Here is a 19,382-nt window from a genome sequence, read left to right as displayed (position 1 = left end):
ATTATTCCTTTTATTCATAGATCACTATAAAAATAAATCATTAATTATCTAAAAACAAAATACACTGAATATTTCACTTGACAAAGTCAATTTCATTTATAGAAAATTATATTGTTTCAAATCAAACTGAGGAAAATCAGTAACTAAACTTACTATGAGTAGGAAAGTTTTGCTGTCTTCTGAAAATACATAAGCACAAGTTACATTTAAGCATTAAATATAAGCATGTTACATATTTCCACATTTTTCTCCTCCATTGTTGGACGTTTGTCACCTATCATCAGTCCATACTTGAGAAAAAAAAAAAAACTCTTACAATTGCATTTGCTTGTTGAAAGCCACACATATGTAAGTGCATTTGCAACAAACTACAAACTATCATCACTTCGGATCCTTAAAGTCGTGTCTTAATCACCCAAAATGCACAGTTCATGCCTCGTTCTACCGTTCCGTCAGCGGAAAACTAGCGTTTTTAAAGTACTGAAAACGTATTTTTAAAATTTCGCGTTATATCGCGTATTGTTAGAAATTTCGCGCAAAAATGTCAATTTCGCGTTTTATCGGAAACCAATGAAAATACACATAGAATATTATAAAACGTCAAGAAACTGAAAATTACTTAATTCTGACGCATTTCGTTTTATCGCGCATTGCGAAAAACTCGTGCCTCTACGGATAGCCAAGAATAAAACTCTCGTATTTTCTGGAAGTTCAAACAATAACGGGCAAAATTTCTAACATTATCGCTCATTGTTGAGTAAGATATTGTATTTCTTTTGTATTCTTTTTTTTCTTATTTTTTTAAAATGCATATTGTTTACTAGCAATTTTCAGCATAGTTTGAACAATGGAATGACGTCTCGTGCATTTTATCTTCGTCTGGCTACAAGTGATCCATTTGCAAGACGCAGACATCGAGTATAGTACAGTATAAAGGAAGGACCTGTACTGAAGTTCCCTTTCACTGTGCTTAGGAAACTGCATTAGTGCACATTAGGTATGAAAATAAACATCAAAATAATGTTGCGTAAATTTGTGTGTACATTGCAGTATTTTTTATTTGTGTTGCAACTTAAGCTTTTTCCGAAACCTACTTCCGAATAATGGACAGTTTTACATTCCTCGGTACTGTTCGCTATATAAAAGTTTCAATGTATATGATTTCGCTGTCCTCAAAGAGTTTTCGGTTGATTTCTTTGTCCTTTTCAAGTCAATCAGGATTACCAATTTATCCTAAACTCTAAATCCTTTCCTGTTTTATCCCTTTTCTTACCTGCGAAAAAAATACTCCTAGGTGATGACTAATACCCCACTCATCGTTGTTGTGTAAATATCGGAAGGGTCGTACATCATCATAAATCACGATTTGAGATTTTACTTACTATTTCCACGCGCCTAATACACACTCACTTTTTTATAGAAATTTTTAGTGCAGCACAGGACTATCTGATTCTGAACCTATCAAACTACTTACAAAATAAAGATTTAAAGAAAGAAGAAGAAAAAAAGGAACAATAATGAATATACAAAACAATACCTATAATATATTCATATATTTTTCTTAGTAAATTTCTGAAAATTTCTATCGATGGTGAAGATATTTCAGACCAGTGATAAAGAACTGAAATTAAAATACATTTTATAAAATAAGGAGTGTTTAATGAGAGTGTAACTTGATATTTTATAGAACAAATTTTGAGAGACGTGTATGGTGAGTAGGAATGCAAAAATTGATCTGAAATAACAGAAAATCCGACTCAACTATACAGTTTCATGAAAAGATATCCACTTGAGCAGTCAATATTCAATACAGATATGTGCTCATGGTTAGACATAATACAGGAGTTCTGAACGGACAAGTACAAGAAAGAAATTTCAGACGCTATCAATTTGTGTAAAGTTTGTAAGGGCAGTCATTCTGAAAGTAGGTGAGCACTTGGGGAGATGAATGTTTTATAAAAGAACTGGTAATGGCAGAAGACTAAATTTCAGTAAATCTGCAAAGCAATTCGAACAGTTTCATCAGCTTTAAAGTACAGGATTTGGTGCGTTCAGTCTTCATAAGAATACAGTTCTTGAGACTATTATATCGCACGTCTTTCAGTCACTCAGTTTAACATCCCAGAATTACGCCCGTTAGGCTAAGGGAGACGATGATTAATAAGGTAAGTGAATGATGACGGAAGAATTGGTGGATTGAGAATATTGGGGGTAAACAAAAAGTATTTAGCTAAGTGCCACATCTAATCAGATGGATTGTTCTCAAAATACGTAGAGATCATAGAGCCGTTTACAGCAATTTGATATATCAAACCGTTCCGGAGATGTGATAAACATTGGTAAAATTTGCAGCATGCTTAAAATAATCTAATTGGAAGAATTTGTAAAAACAACTACCAAAAATTGTTGCTGTAATGCCAAACAAAACAAAGAAAAGCAGCAATTATTTCTAAAATTTCCCAGAAGTACTACACTTCAAGCTAAGTCGCAAATTCTGCTCAAGTTTTTCATACCTCCGGAACGGTTTGATATATCAAATTGCTGTAAACGGCATTACGATTTTTACGTCTATTGAAACATTTACGTGGTTAGATGCGACCCTCATTCAAGAAATTGTTCGAAATAAAGCCTTTCGAAAAAGAAAGAAAGAAAAAAAAAGCTAGATTCTGAATTATTTCCATTTTTTTTAAGTACCTCATATCATGTTCGTAGTACTCAACACTAAGTACTTTAAGTGTGCATTGCCTTACATCTCATTTGCGTTACTACTATTGTAAAGGCCTGGACATTTGTGATATTGTTGCGTCCTTAGAGCAATTCTATTCCCTTGATGGCGCTGCTGTCGATGTGTGTTTTCTCGTACCTTCCTCGAAAGAGGACGGACAAGTTGCTCCAGCCGAGATCTTTCAATTGTTGGACGCGGGAGCGTTACCACAATGAATTATTTCACGGACTTCGCTGTTCACTGTCTTGTTAGCCATTGTAAGTAGCCTACGATCTTCACTCGTCAGGACAAATTGACAACACAAGGTCATTCACTTCTTTTCCCTAAGCAAACGGAGGGTTTCCTTCATAACAGGGTTGCGGGGGTGGGGCAGAAGTGTTTCACATGTTTTCCGAAGGCACATTTGAAATAGAAAGGATCTGGTTGGCAACACCGAACAATATGTATAGTATTATTTCCTTTAATATGAAGATTTAAAATATGTAATAACCTGACGTAATGCCATCTTAAAAAACACGATTTTACGTTGGGTTTGCAACACTGTTAAGCTGGCAGCATTGCAAATTATGTCAAATAATGCTCCCCTGTAGGGTTGCCATTCGTCCTAGAAAATCCGGGACCGTGACGGAATTGAGGTCTGTGTCGTCCCGACATCCCGAAAATATTTCTCGGGACGCTTAAATGTCCGAATTTCAGCGAAGAAGAAAGAAAGCGAATATTATGATTTGTTTTTTTCACAGGATTTTCTCTTCAACTTCAGACAAGGGACATATGCGAACTGAGACAGCTAGATACTTATGAAAATTGGTACCCTAAGTAACTGTGGAACTCTTATCATCATGGTGATAGTCACTCGGTGCGGAAATGCTTTATTTACCCGCTAGTAACCCGGTAAGGCTGTGACGAGTTATACTCCCAAAACGTCGGAAAAAGACTTACAATGAAAAATGTATGCAGGTAACCTGATACCTACTGGAGGGGGATATGTGACCATGAACACGGCAGTAGTGTCACACAAGCAGTGTTGTCATCCCAACACAAACTTATAGTTTTTCAAATAGAATGCATAGCACTTTATGGCATTAAAACAATTGGCATAAAACGTGAAAGAAAATAAGCAAAAGTTGGGTTATCAGTGTTGCCAAATAAGGGAGATATGAGGCTCTAAAGTTGATAAATTATGCGGTCCGTATAGAGAAACGAATAAATTTACAACAGCAACAAGGTTGCAGAAGGAACAAAGACACAGTAGGGAGTAAACCACAGTATGCTCAGCATCCAGTACCTAACGGGCTTGATATGGGATTCACTCAACAAAGGGCACATGTTAGGGTAGTCGTAGAAAAAAGAAGAAATCCCATGTGACATAGTGAGGAAATGTGAACGGGTAGTCTTCCTGTAGCACAGCAATTCCAACTCCGTTTGTGCAAAATCGATATCACGAACCGTTCCCGAGAGCTATAAAACGAACTGTCTTGGGGTTGCAACACTGCATAAAATTCTACATGCTTTCCAAACTACAGAAATGGTGTCGTGGCGCCTGAAAAGAATACAGAAAAGCTGTGGCACAAAAGGTAACAAATCTGTGACAAGAAAGAACGTCAAAATCGATTCGCAAAGATTAATGATCTGTGATAAGTGTCAGCCGAGACTATAGAAAATGTTAGCATGTGAGACAATGAAAATAAAATACACTGCATTCAGGTTACCAGTAATATACAGGCGCAAAATATTTTAACAATATACTAATACACATAACAGAAAAGCCATAGATAATATGGCAAAATACGTACATTTCTCGCCCTAGAAGCGCACTCGATATGACGTATCAAGCCAGTTAGTCACTGGATGCTGGGCATGTGCATGCTACGGGTTACTCAATACTGTGCATTTGTGCCTTCTGTAGTCTTATTATTGTTGTACATTTGTTCGTTTCTCTGTACGAAGCCAATAATTTGTTCGTTTCTCTGTACGAAGCCAATAATTTCTCAACTTTAGAGCCTCATATTTCCCTTATTTGGCAATACTGATAACCTACCTTTTGCTTATTGTTTTTCACATTTTATGCCAATTGTTTTAATGCCATAAAATGGTATATATTCTATTAAAAAAAAGCTAAGTTTGTTGAGATGGCAACACTACTTGTGACACTATTGCCATGTTCTTGGCCATGTGTCCTGCTCCAGTAGCTATTAGGTTACCTGCATACACTTTTCATTTTCTGCCTTTTTTTTCCGGCGTTTTGGGGTATAACTCGGGAAAATCCCTTCCCGGTCACTGTTGGTATATGTATTATACGTAGCGAGTAAATAAGGCATTTCCGCACCGAGTGACATCACCACGCTGATTAGCGATCGACAATTAATCAGGGTATCAATTTTCATAAATATCTAGCTGTCACGGTTCGCATACGTCCCTTGTGAGTATGGCAATTCAAAAATTAAAAACTTGAGAGCACATAAAAATGGGTTTAATTAAGTTCACGATTTAACTACTTTAACATTGAAGGAAGCATTCGTTTTATTGGGCCAGGAACAAAAGGTTTTACTGCTCGATCTTACTGTTATCTTTAATACTTTGTTTCAATCTGCATCTTGCTTCTGAAATATTTTAATCAATAATCCCTGACCGATATTTTTGGTAATATTCCGCTGATCATTCAAGAAGAAAAATCTATTGTTTTAATTAATAAAATTGAACAGACAACAATGGGAAAATGTTGGAGTATTTTTTTTTAAATAGAAGCCAATGAATTAACCGTTCATATATATATAACACGAACAGACAAAACGTGTGAAAGGAAACATCATAACAGACCATGAGAAATTTAAAAAAAAAATGCTTACCAGGGGGGAGAGGGTAAATCATCTACTTACGTTTGCTTAACTAGGAAGGAGAAGGTCTATTGAAATAACTAAAAGTGTGATAACGTAATACTTGAACAACTCTATATAACGGAAGGAAGTAAATTAGTGTATAACACTTCTTTTCATTTTAAGCATTTTAAAGATTCTCGTAATCTAGTAGCGTCCAGGATTTTCAGTTTTGAAGCCCCTATCGATATTTGCATGTTACAAAATATCAGCGTTTTTCCTTTAGCCTAACAGACATAATCGTGGGACGTTAAACTCAAAACAGCGTTGTTTGCCTATTAGTTTGAAGATTACAAGGGCATTTTAAGATAAATGGTCCACCTTGTCTGTATATTGCAGTAATTGAAGAAAAAGAAATGACACTCTTAATTATTTCGAAAGCATTATGTGGCCTTAGAAGAAGTAAGTAAGGATTATACCAACAACCAATCAGATGGGAACAATAATCACAATTATAGAAATACTTTAAAATATAACCTATTTCCTTGTTCTTTCACATTTTATAATGAAGACCTCATAATGACTCCTCCGAAATAGTATAGACATTTCTCTCTTTAGAAGCAAAATTTTCGAAAACGCCGAAACACGTGTTTTTTAATTGTTAATCAATAGTTTATATACCTTATTTAACATCTCGTAATTAAGCTATTCTTGACATGAGACTTTTTTTTTTTGTATAAAAAGAGTCGGAAATTTGAGTCGGGAAGAGACAATTCACACAAAGGGTGAAAGTAGTACTGTAAAATACTGTTAACACATGTTGAGTATGCCCGGAGAAATGCTCGGGCGGGGGGGGGGGGGAGTTAGCTATTCTTTGAAATCATCCCTGTCTGCACAGGTCGCAATTACCAACATCTAAAGTTCTATGCAATGACAAATCATCTGCAAATATGAAAGTTGCAATGTTAAAACTTTTTAAAAGCATTCATACACTTACCTATATATGTCAGGAGTGAAAGTGCCTGGTGTAGCAGCAAAGACTTGCTGCGTCGGCTGATACAGAGGAGTTTGTCCCCCAGGAGTGTATGTTGCATTGTAAGGGCCATATTCGTAGCCTACTCGAGGAACTGCTACTCCAATCGGTGGCCGAGGCACACTGGGAGCGACAGGCGGCGTCACCTGCATTGTTGGTGTTGGTCCCAAATATCCTAAGAAAAAAATAAGACAATCCACAATTTACCCAACATACTTATTCAATACTGGCAAAACACAGAATTGAATACATATGAAAATTGGTACAAAATGTACTTACATGATTTTTAAAATTATATACATACTGCAGGCACTAAATGGACACAGCCGAGAACAATCCATTATCAATGTGTACCAATAGAGGCAAAAATCATCAGTCATGTGTCAATAACGCCATTCTAAAAAGTTTTCCATTCCGTGGAACAGTGATGGCCAATTAATAGTGCAATGCGAGCCAGGATAAATTAAGAACTAGGAATGCAATGGATATACCCGATTGCAATGAAATGAGCTAAGCGAGCTTAAACTACGTAATCAGGAAGCGTTTTTCGGTGATTATTCCTCGATGGTACATCGGAGTTTTGATTTCGACCTATGTTGTCACTCAGCACGACATACTCTATCAGCTTGCTAAGTTTGGTTGAGATCGGCCAAACGGTCTAGGAGGAAGCGTTTTTCGGTGATTATTCCTCGATGGTATATCGGATTTTTGATTTCGACCTATGTTGTCACTCAGCACGACATACTCTATCAGCGTGCTAAGTTTGGTTGAGATCGGCCAAACGGTCTAGGAGGAGTTCGCGGACAACCAAAGGGCTAACCCGAGTATAAGAGCTTCGCTTCGCTCAGCTCAAAAAAAGAGTTGAAGACCATTTTTCTTAGGGGCCACTCGCCATGGTTTAGTAGCTAGCGCGCGAAGTATTGGTGCAATGGGTTCCGGATTCAATTCCCGGTGGGAGATACTGCAAATTTGAATGCATTATGGTGGTTCGGATTCCACCTTAAAATGTAGATCCACATCTCATATAGCTTGGTGCTGAAAGGGACGCTAAACCCCAATGGCAGCAAACGCAGTAGAACGGTAAGCATTCTTGTTTCACAATCGCTAACTCTCGAATTCGAATCTCTTAAGTCCACTATCGTACTTAAGAGGTCTCTTCCTTAGTTCCATCAGGCGAATGCTGGAATAATATTTTTACATTTAGACAAATTCCTTTTGAAATTTCCTTCTCGATTTCCGCCATTAATGTATCAACTGTACAACATTTTCATGATGTGTCAGCAATTCTTTAAATAAATAAAAAATCGTGAAATGCAAATTTCAAGTTTCATACTTTTCATACGCAGCTAAAATACCAAACTACTGTCATAGTTGTCACTGGTTATATTTAAAACTAATAATTAATTGCCCGTCATCCAAATTTTATATAATAATAATAATAATAATAATAATAATAATAATAATAATAATAATAATAATAATAATAATAATAATAATAATAATAATAATCTTGTAATTTTCCCATTTTGATACACTTATGTACTGTTGCTTTTCTCTTTATAGGAGGGGTAATGGAAGTCACTTTAAACGCAAAACTGAGGTGAGTAAATTGCGCGCAATACGCATATTCCTACTACTTAATGCTATCTTATTGATAATGAGAACACAATCCCCTGTATCCGAAACGTAATATCAACGCACGAACTATATATAACGCTTAGAATTTGGACTTAAAATATTTGTTCATGAATATAACTAAAAAGTCTTAATTAACAATCACTGACCCCTGTGTTAGTCATATGTCTTTACTTTATGATCCATTGTGAGCACATTAATCTCCCTCGAAGTTTTTCTCACTTTCTAAGCTACTGGCTATACTTCTACAGAATGACGAATTTGAATGCACGCTCCATCAAATATAAAGTATACAGTATTTTCAAATTCTACATTAAACATGTATTATGGGAACAGTGTCCATTTTACTCAATACCAAATATTAGTGCAAAAATGAAACATAACAGTTTCAAATTGCTTTTAAACTATCAATGGTACCAAAGTTGATTTTGCAAGACACAAATTACAGTAAGTATTGTTCCCTTGTGATAAATGTTAAAAGTGGTAAGGGTGACGATAAAGGTAACATATTTTCTCCACCGTAACTATGTGTTCTCTTGTAACAAAATGTTTAACTAACTGATAGGTCCGATGATAAATACAGCGTACTTTCTACCGTTAAGTATATGGAATTGGCCTTTCGGCATCATTTCTCAATGATGCGATAGATCGACCGATTAAATCTCGGTGTGAGACCTTATCCCTTGGTGATCTCCAACTACATTCCAAAGTCGATAATGGTTCTAAAATTCTACAAATTTTGAAGAAAGAAAAGAAAAGAAAAGAAAAGAAAAATCAAACAGCTTGGCTCACTCAGCTTAATTATTTAGACGGAACAATATTAATGTTTCGTTGTCAAGCAGTGAACTAAATTAAACAGCAACAACATTGATCTTACCTTCCCTAATAGCTGTATTGTCAAATGAGGCTGGTGTAATTGTTGGTGTGGTAGTTGAATATAGCAAGTCATCTGTCTGCACAAACACTTTGTCCTTATTGTGAAAATCATTTGGCTGCTTGTCTGTTTTGTTGGTGTGTACATGCTCCACGTTCTTTGTTAAGCTTGTGTTATTCCTGGAGTTGGCTTTCCTGCTCTTGGCCCTATATCTGAAAAAAATTAAATTAATTCAAATTAATCAGTAAGTCACTTACCAGTTTTATTTTCAAGTCCTTGAAAGCAGCGAACAGAAAATATTGATTATTATGATTTTATCCTGCCCAGCTGAATTTTATGGAAATGCCATACTGACTGATGTATACTACGACCCTTATTTTCGGCTAAAAATTGGGCAATATTAGCTTACTTTGCGTCAAATTAGGAATCAGAAGATGGTTGAATTGATTTTAAGTTTAATGCGCCTTTCAGCAACAAGGCTATATGAGACGGGACCTACTGATTAACGTGGCATCTGAACCACAAGAGCACCCGCCGGGAATCGAACCCGGTCTCCCACGCCAAAGGCGCGTACGCTAACCGCTTAGCCACGAAGGAGTTCGAATCAGAAGATGGAGAAAGTATTTATCCTTCCGAAATTATTCGTTTAGATTACCGGTATTACAGGGTGTCTACTGGAATACCAGAAAGTAAATTCATGACTTTTTCATGACTTTTCATGACCTTTTTGTTCAAATTTTCATGACCATGGCGATAAAAATTTACCATTAGTAATAATAAACCCCTACCATCAGTGGTGCATCGCTTAAGATGAAGATCACATTATGTTCTTATTTTTCTAATGTACATAATGTCGATTAGCTGACAACTAATTTTAAAATGCAAGAGCAATTTAAAAGGCAGTAAACAAATTTTTAATTGCGGTTCAAGTATGAGTTTAAGGCTTACCAGGTTCTATAGATTTAAAAAAATCTTGTGAACAGTCCCGTTACATTCAGCTAGGTTTTTTATCTGCATTTTATGTACTCTGAATTCTAAATTTATAATTTTCGTTTACAAGAAAAGACTGATTACGTAAATAACCAATTCTTTTCCATCGTGTCATATTTGAAATTAGCGTACATAAACATACTGATAAGACCTACTGAATTTGTTCATAATGGAACCTTCATCCTGGATGGGGTCTGATGCCTTCTTTCTTTTCTTTCTTTTTTTTTTCAAGGGTACTTTTACAAATATTTTTTTCTCACAGTCTGCATACTAGTATCACATCAAAACTTAAAAAAAAGTGAACACAAAAATGGACATCTTGACTGAATATCACACAAGTTCAACTTCTTTTTCAATGAGTTAATTTGAACATCAATTCCATCAAGTTCTGAAGTATCCATCTAGCAGTAATTTGTCTGAAATTAAGCACTCAGAGAACTGCCCAAAGACAAAACAAATTATAAAAGAAATTCGTTTTAAAAAAATAGATCATCAAATTTAAAATCTGCAAACTCAAATGAATAATATTATTTGCATAAGTCTAAAGGCCCAAAAATACACAATTTACATTTCTTAGAAGTAAAATAGCAGATCAGAAAGTTGGACAGTAAAAAGTTGTTACTATATTACAGAGACTAGAAGATGAAATGGGGAGCAGCTAGGAAGACAGTAAAGTACCAGTTAGCCAGCACTAACTGGTGGGGGAATTTCTCACAATTACTGACCTGATACAACTGTTTCAGTACATGCAATATGAGGTATAAAAGTATGAAGTATAAAAATATACTCTGAGATTTCAGATTTTCATGACCAGTTGGGTAAATAAAGGACTTTTTCATGGCTTTCATGACCACTAAGCAAAATATATGACTTCATGACTTTCATGACCAGTAGACACCCTGTATTAGATATATTCAAATACCCATCCTAAAAAGCTCCCTCAACTGAAAAGCTCTTCTTCGCCTTCAGCTCCGACTTAAAAGAAACACTCGTTAGTGCTTCGACGAACTGAAAGCAGAGAAGAAAAAAGTGCAAATCTGCTTGTTGTTATAATTACAGTGAGTCCTGTTTAATACCATGTCGATTATTTATATAAAGTCATGTTTATTCACTGATTTTTCCTCGCATATATTAGTGAGATAATTTACATCATCATATAACGCAGTAATTGCACTCAAATCACGTTTTCCTCCGTCTTCAGGTCAATATTAATTTACGTCTTGAACAGGGAATTATTGCAATGCGGACTAAGAGCTAAGTAAAAATTCAGCACAAAGTAGTCTTTCTTCACTAAAGGTTACCATACGCGCCTTTGTAACATTTATTCCAACTTCAACTTTTTGGGGACAGTTAGTTACATATTTGCCCTAAGTTCGTCAGAATATACATACCATTATTTAACTACTTATGATGTAAATTACTTAATGATAATACACACACAAAAAAATAATAAATAAATAAATAAATAAATAAATAAATAAATAAATAAACGTGTATTTTTCGAAGACTTTTTCACATTTACTTCTTATTTTTATAATATTTCTTCCTTTCAAATTGAACATACATGGAATTACAACGACGTCTCTTTTGATTATATCTTAACTGCCTAGAAATCTGTTTGTGCACACAAACTAAATACATAAATGTGCAGATCTGGCCATAAAAGAAAATATCTTCTGAAGAAGAGTAACAGGTAACAAGTTTCTGCTTTTTGCCATTTATTTTTATAATATTTTTCTTACAGAACTGCCAATGCAAAACATAAATCACACGAAGAAATGACTTTAACCCCCCGAAAAAGTGACTTTTAGTGACAAATTTGAAAAAAAGTAACCTTTAGTGACCAACTTCAAAAAAAGTAACTTTTAGTTAAAAAAGTGACTCGCTATGAGCCCCGTTATCGTTACACCTTTGACGTAGGAGACTCGAATTCAATTTACGCTTCTTGTTTAAAAACTGCCAAGTCTTCATTATTAAGCGTTATTCCATAGTTCGTTGATAACTTTTCTTAATGTAATCATTTCCAGGAGATTTTGGTCCGTTCTTCTCTTGCGGGAACTGACGTAGTTCGGGTCCCACATTAAGATGTAGCTCCTCTAAACCAACTAACCATAGCTGAATACAACTCGGAACAAATGATACTCGCTTTATAATTAGTAAACTCCATATGGTAAGAATATTAGAAATGACCGATTTTACGTTGCATTGGATATTTATAGTAAAATAAGAACAAGTAGGTAAATAGCAATTGTACAATGTGTAAATTCCCAATATAAAATCATCAAATAATTAAGTCGAGACATAGCAGATGGGTTGACACACTTGCTTAAAAAATACGCACAGAAGTTTAGCTATAGGGTGCCTACTAGAGATTTGTTTTTAAATTCCAGGCGTTTGCAGGTCTATTTATATTATTTTCCACTTTTTTTTTTCTGAACAAAGAACAGTTGTTACTGTTCATATCCCCTACCAAAGACCAGTTGAGAGAAATGTGCAGTAACTGATAAAAGCATACATAATTCTCACTTTTAACTAACGAGTGATCCATAGCCCTCGATAATATTAACTTTTTAAAATTTTGTTTTTGCTACGTGAAGAAGTTATGAAAGTTATTAATTTAAATTCTAGGCACATGTTAATTTATGATTACATGTTATTACGAATGGGGAATGTCCAATTATTTCATTTTTACAAATTTACTCATACAAAGATGGAATGGCTAGCAAAACGGAAATAGAGAAGTTACGATTTGAAAAACAAAAAATATTCTGGATTTACATGTAACATTTTTAGAACAGCCCAGCCTAGGCCTGGTCCAAAGTACCATTCGGAAGTCTTTGAACTGAAAGAAGCAATCCTACGAACCTAGGGGTTACTTTAGCTAGGTATTGACTATGCTTTGTATTGACTTGAAGCTAATTTTCTTCATGCAATTTCTTTAAACTTTACCAAAAGTAGTTACATAAAATTAAAGTAAATTACTTTTTACTTCTGATAAGAAAGACAAGCCTAGCTGAAAGTATAAGTAATGAAAAAAGGTCTTTAGATTTGTGTTTCTTGAGTACAATTTCTAGTACAACTTTCTTCCTTTGTAAACAAAAGTAAATGTTCTTATACTCAAACACTGTGTAAGCAAATAAACTGCAGAACACAACATTATAATTATAGCCCCGATTTCCATGCACAAACAAACCCCGAAATATACACGAAAATATAAAAAATATGCACTAAAAATTTTAACATATGTACTGTGATATATACTAAGAAAATAAAATTTCAATATCTTATAAAAATATATCACCTTAATGACCTCTGTAGCTTGAACTATGAACGCATTCCGTAGGTTTTCTTCTGTAAACACTCGGCGTTTATCAGCGAGAAGCGTTTTGTAGATCGAAAAGTTACTTTCTGCATCATCAGAAGTCACTGGTGCATGTGAAAAACACCAAATGTCTTCTTGTGTTAGGTCCTCTTCCAATTTCAAGTTTTCAACATTAAGTATATTTGCAATATCACAGATTGTTTTGTACCCGGGATTTTTGCCTAATACGTGGCTAAGTTGATCTGACGCTATTTTCGCAACACCGTGAGTTTTACTGGACAAAGTCTGCGATAATTCGCCCAACAAGGAGAGTAAATGCGGCGAAGCATTGTTACGGCATTCTGTCTGATAACTTCAGGTATTTTCGAGAAGTGGTGTGTAGGTATTTAATTTTATTCTCAATCCCACTTGTAGAGAAACATTTTTGTGACACATAAATAGCACTTGAGTCATCAGAGTTTAGTGAGTTTACAACTGTCTTCATTTAAGCTTTCTGCATAATACGACACAACTTCTAGCCACGAGTCTCACCGGGTTAAAACTGGTTGAGGAGGTAGCGGAACATTTTACCCAACTTCGCGAAAGATACGTACGCGCGATTGAGTTTTCACAAATACTTTTTTTATATTTGATACAAGTGCGTCTACTTCCAGATATTGGCATCTGATTTTTTCTGCTACATGATGAAGACCGTGTACAAGACAAGTCAGGTGGATTAATTTTGGGTACAACATTTTATTCTATTATTCTATACAACGTTTTATTCTACATCTGCGTTTGCAAAGTATTCAGTTCACTTTAAATATAACCTACTTTTTTGTGATATAGTCTGAAATATGCTAGTATGCAGCAATAAAATTCGGATATATGCAGTATCCTGCGAAGTTTACAAAATATGCATGCACATCGAAATTCACTCAAAACATGCACTTATATGCGGTATCATATGCATCTCAAACGAATCCTTACAAGTCAGTCAGAAAGACAAAAATATTTTCCATACGTTCCTGCATGCTAATATAAACATGCATTTTGCATATAAATCCGGGCTGTAATTATAATCTTGATTCTTATACTATACTAGTTCAACGTGGCTTTTCGCTGTTTTGCTTCTTCATCCAAAGCAAATGCTTTAGCTTCGGCATCAGTCAGTACCCTTTTCCTTTTTATTTCTAACATTTTTATTTTCTCTTTTCTTTTCTTGATATTTTCTGTTTTCTTTCTCAGTACAGTCTTTCAAATATTCATTTTTCTGCTTTATGCATTTCAACATAATGAATCATGGTCTTTTGTGATATTAACATTGGATATCCCTCCAACAGCATGTACAGCAACTAACACACTTCTTCAAGCAACCAATCTCTTGTTCTGTAGAATTTCCTCAGAGCACTCTTTGTTAACAGAGAAGTTACTTCCTACTGCACTGTTACAGTGAAAAGGAATACAAATTTTATACATGAAAGTTGTGAAAGTACTAGAAACGCCTTCCTTAGTGAATAAATCATGTAGGAAAGTATCTAATCTCTCGTCTTTTTGACTGAAATTTGTCAACTTCTGTGTAATTTGGGATACTAACACAATTTCAAATACTTTCGTTTCACCGTGTCTGCAACTACAGGTGCCATTTGCCGCTTTTTCACAAACACTTTAAAAGCAAGTGTGATTCGTGACTCTCGAAGCGTTTCATTGGTCACAGTTCGTGGTAATAAACAATTAGTGCCTCTCATAACTTTGCAGCAGGAACCATGAACAGTGTACTTCCTGAGCAAAAATTCCCAATTTTCCTTGATTTCCAGTTTAAGTACCATTTTCCCTGACTGGTCCCTTACTTTTTCGTAAAATTTCCTTTCCCAGTATTTCCCTGATTTCTAGATTTGTACTGTAGCAAAAAGTGTTTTTGAATTGCCACATAGAAAATGGACAGAAACTCCATCTAAAGATTTTCTAGTTCTATAGGAAAGCGTAAAGAAATAAGAAGAAAAAAAAAGTATTACAAGCAAGTGGAAGCAGTGATTGAACTCAGCTCAGGTATCCCCGTGGTCACCATCAACATACTCACAAAACATGAGCCTTTAAGAAAAGTTTTTTTTTTTTCTTCTTTCTATTATATGCAGTGAAAAAGGTAACATTGAGAAAAATCCAGGTTTGTTGTTAAATTTCAGGCTTTTTCCAGGTTTTCCACATCAGTAGACACCTTGCAGCTAGAAATTCCATATATAAAGATAAATGAATGGGCCTGATTGTGGGAGGTTTACATAAAGAGGATCTTGTGAAGGCGATACTAAATAGATCAGATCGGGACAGGATAGAGTCTACAGGCAGACATCTTAAATTTCTGTGCCATGAACTTTCGGATTTCTTAAGCAATGGAATAACTGAGACAGACTTATCAGACATCCGCAATTACAACTAAAAAATGAATATAGCTTGTTCCCCTTAAGCTCATACAGATTTGGTGCTAAAAAAAAGGACATTGATTAAACTACATATTAAGCAACTATCTATATATGGGGTGCAAAGAGAACAGGAAAGTGAACCTCAGTGGATGACGCCTTATACCAAACAAAATAAAAACAGGTACAAAACATAAATAAAATGTGTATTCCTACATAAAAAAGAAAAAAAGTATGTACTCATTACCAGAATCTCAGAAACAACTGAAAATATAGACAAACGCTGAACATACTTATTATTTTAAGGGGATAATTTTATGAACGGAAAAATAATTCCATTCAGCCAACTTCAAATGCATGATGGAAGCACATAACCTCCAAATCTCTGAACAGCAAAAGAATCAAGTGGTACATCATTTTGGAAGTACATTTTCGTGTTCCCAAAGGAAATGAAAATGAGAAGTTTAGCTTTACATTCAATGATTATTCCCTGTACTCTTAGGGAGCCGGATATTCAATGGAAATGAATTATTATGACGTAACTGATGGTATGAGAATATGGGAGTAAATGGAACCCCGAGAAAACCAAGGAGCCCTTGCATCAGAGGTGAGCATAGTTTTATCACTAAGCTACCCTATTCATTTTGATTTAACTCCAAGAACGATACATATTCATATCCAAAAATGTTCCTTTTATCAATACTTTTCAAACGATGTATCACTCAACCACTTAATTCTTAACAATTTTGAGGTGTTCTGGTTCTAAAGTAGTTTAAAAAGATATATTTTTTAAAGCAATAAAAATAATAAACCATACGATAATTAGACATGTTTCAGCGTTTTTCCATATTTTCAATCGGTTTCTGGGATTGTTGGTAAGACTTCATGGACGACCTGAATTTACGTAAGAATGCGTTTTTCTGAGGAGAGTTGGTATAGACTTCATAAATGACCTGAAATGACATCTGTAATTTTTGCGTCCCACGTTTACGCCGGCCAGGCTAAAGAAGACGGCGATGATGAGAAATGAAGTAGATAGAATGAAGAAAGTGGGAGAACCACGAGAAAACCCAAGCACATGGTGTTTGTCCACCACAAAGTTCACTTGGCCCGAGTTGCGATCGAACCAAGGACCTCATGCACCAGATGTGAACGCTTTACCACTGCGCTACAACGGTCCCTCATAGATGGCCTGAATTTATGTTAGAACACATTTCTCGATTCACGTTTATTATTGCTATTATTATTTTGATCAGATATAAGGAATCGCCCCTCCAAGTTTGTTCCCTTATTTTCTTTCTATCCTATTATGTACTTACTTTTCGAGTTCCTCCTCAGAATGAGCAAAGGTACAATTGCTGCCCCGAGGGCAACTACCTCGTAATGTAAGATCACGACACATACTGATTTTGTATTTGGAATTATGAGGATGTCCTGGTTCTTGCAATTTACGGCTCCCATGGTGCTGTATAAATTCCACCAAACCAGTTACAACGACCCGAACTGCCTCCAAAGCTCCTCTGCATTCAGACCACGCTGGAACACTCGACTCTGAAGGGAAAAGGAAAAAAAATGTATGAAAACAATCTGTACGAAAAATTCTACCATAACATTATTTTTTCCTATCTTTTTTTAATTATTATTATTATTATTTACGTTCATGATGTATTTCTATTTATCGTGCCTTAGTATTTTCATTTATGACCAGACTGCCTGAATTATGTGATTTGCTTATTTTAAGTAATTTTAATTTTCGCATTATGTATTTAATAGAACTGAAAGTATGTGCTATAAAGTTGCGAATTAACACAAAAATAAAGAAAAAAAGTAAAGGCAATGTAGGTGTGGCTGTAAACTGCTTAAGACTATATAGTGAGTTTTCAAAAATTGTCACCATGTCAAATTATCCAACACAAGATATAAATGAGCAATAATTGTTCTCATGTATCACACAGCTTCTTTTGTGTTAGTTTTAAGCATATTTTATCCTCTGTATCAATTTGTACTTCCTCTGATTACGTTCCACTATAGGATAACATATTTGAGTAGACAATTAGGTTCTTCTGAACGTTTGTTAGGTAGAATTTTAACAACAGCTCAAAAGGTAAATGGTTATATTGTAACCAAAATTAAGCGTGTCGTTACAAAAATACAAACTATTTGCAGTGGAAACACTTTCCAAATAGTGTTGTTTGAGTAGAAGGGATGGATTCACATTAATAACAGGGTTCCCACTTATTGACGAGCACAAATTCCTTGACATTTTCAAAGTTTCTAGGTCATGATTTACAAATCTCCACTCTATATATAATGTAAAAAAAGCAACTATGTTTTTCCCCACCAAAGGGTTCTTTTCATCTACTAAGCATATATATATATCAGGGCTCATAGTGGTCTGGTCTCTTGTGAATAGTTGAAAAGTGACCAGAAATACACGGAAAGGTGTCCAAAAGCACACGAAAAAGTGACCAAAATCTCATCATGCATCTTTTTTTTCTTTGCCAATTTCTCCATCACCTCTCTGTTTGTTGTTTTGTTTCATCTTTTTTTTTTTTTTTTTTTTTTTTTTTTTTTTTTTTTTTGAGCTTCCTCCTTTCTTAGGTTTTCTACGTATGCTTTGTAGTTACGGTAAGCAGACTTAGCAGCTGTAAGAAGCTTCTGAGTAAGTGGAACCAGTTCTGGTTTATTTCTGAATTTCTTCATCCCAGACATTATATTTAACTTAGCATTGAGAGTTCTCAAAGCCGTGAAATATTAAAATTCATCACCTACTTTTAAGAACATACAAGAAGCATAACACAAGACGAACACGATGAACCACACAAACACACACACACACAACGTTGAGCGAAGTGTTAACTATTACGAGAGAGAACTAAAAGACTATTATGATAGAAGAAAGAATAGACACAGAAGGGTTCTCAACCCCACCTTAAGAGCTTAAGCATCCACCAACCATCCACTGTGCTTTAGAAAGAATAAAAGCTGAAGTGAGAATAAAGTTGACTGTTTCACATGTGGCAGCAAGTACTGAAGCTTTCAGAAGAGTAATGAGGAACAATTTTCTGCCTTTATTCATTTATTTTTATATTTTTCTTAGAAAACTGCCAATGCAAAATATATATATATTTATATATATATAGTGTGTGTGTGTGTAGGTAGAGAAGTTTTGCAAAACAAACTAATTTATTTCATAAAATATTCCCTACCAAATAGCCAGGTAAGGAAAAAAAATTGAAAAGTAAAAATCCCTATTTGCAATTCTCTAATTTTGCCAGATTTTCTTCAGCTTTATATGAAATTCCCTGACTTTTTACAAATAAACTGATTTCCCTAACTTTCCTCGGATGTTTAGATTGGTGGGAACCCTGAATAAGTTTAAACCTCGACTTTTTTTTTTAATTGGACACACGAGAAAAAGTACAAAATGACATTCTAAGAAGTGAAGAAACTTAAATGTAAGTCTCCCAGAACTACTGACTGGAAAGAGAAAAAGAGGTTGCTGAAACAATTTAGTGCAATTTAAGGTATATCTGGACGCAGTAAGTTGTTATATTTTCACAATTATATAAATATGCGTCAAATCATATCCTTAAA

General features: G+C 34.9%; 1 protein-coding gene across 4 annotated transcripts in view; it reads right to left on the bottom strand.

Moving 5' to 3' along the window:
• roq (RING finger and CCCH-type zinc finger domain-containing protein roquin) overlaps positions 1–19,382 on the bottom strand; it is a 134,173-nt gene that overhangs the window by 52,263 nt on the left and 62,528 nt on the right. For all 4 annotated transcript variants that reach the window (XM_081764831.1, XM_081764833.1, XM_081764834.1 and 1 more), the window contains exons 7-9: positions 17,105–17,336; positions 9,084–9,292; positions 6,536–6,746 (exon numbers count right to left, since the gene is read on the bottom strand). In XM_081764831.1, the coding sequence (XP_081620957.1) occupies positions 6,536–6,746; positions 9,084–9,292; positions 17,105–17,336 (652 nt within the window). The remainder of the gene's footprint in view (positions 1–6,535; positions 6,747–9,083; positions 9,293–17,104; positions 17,337–19,382) is intronic.

The sequence above is a fragment of the Thermobia domestica genome, chromosome 7 (genome assembly GCF_964235325.1).
Source record: "Thermobia domestica chromosome 7, izTheDome1.hap1.1, whole genome shotgun sequence".
Classification (NCBI taxonomy): Eukaryota; Metazoa; Arthropoda; class Insecta; order Zygentoma; family Lepismatidae; genus Thermobia; species Thermobia domestica.
The sequence above is the reverse complement of the archived record's forward strand: the minus strand, read 5'-3'. Positions and strand labels throughout refer to the sequence as shown.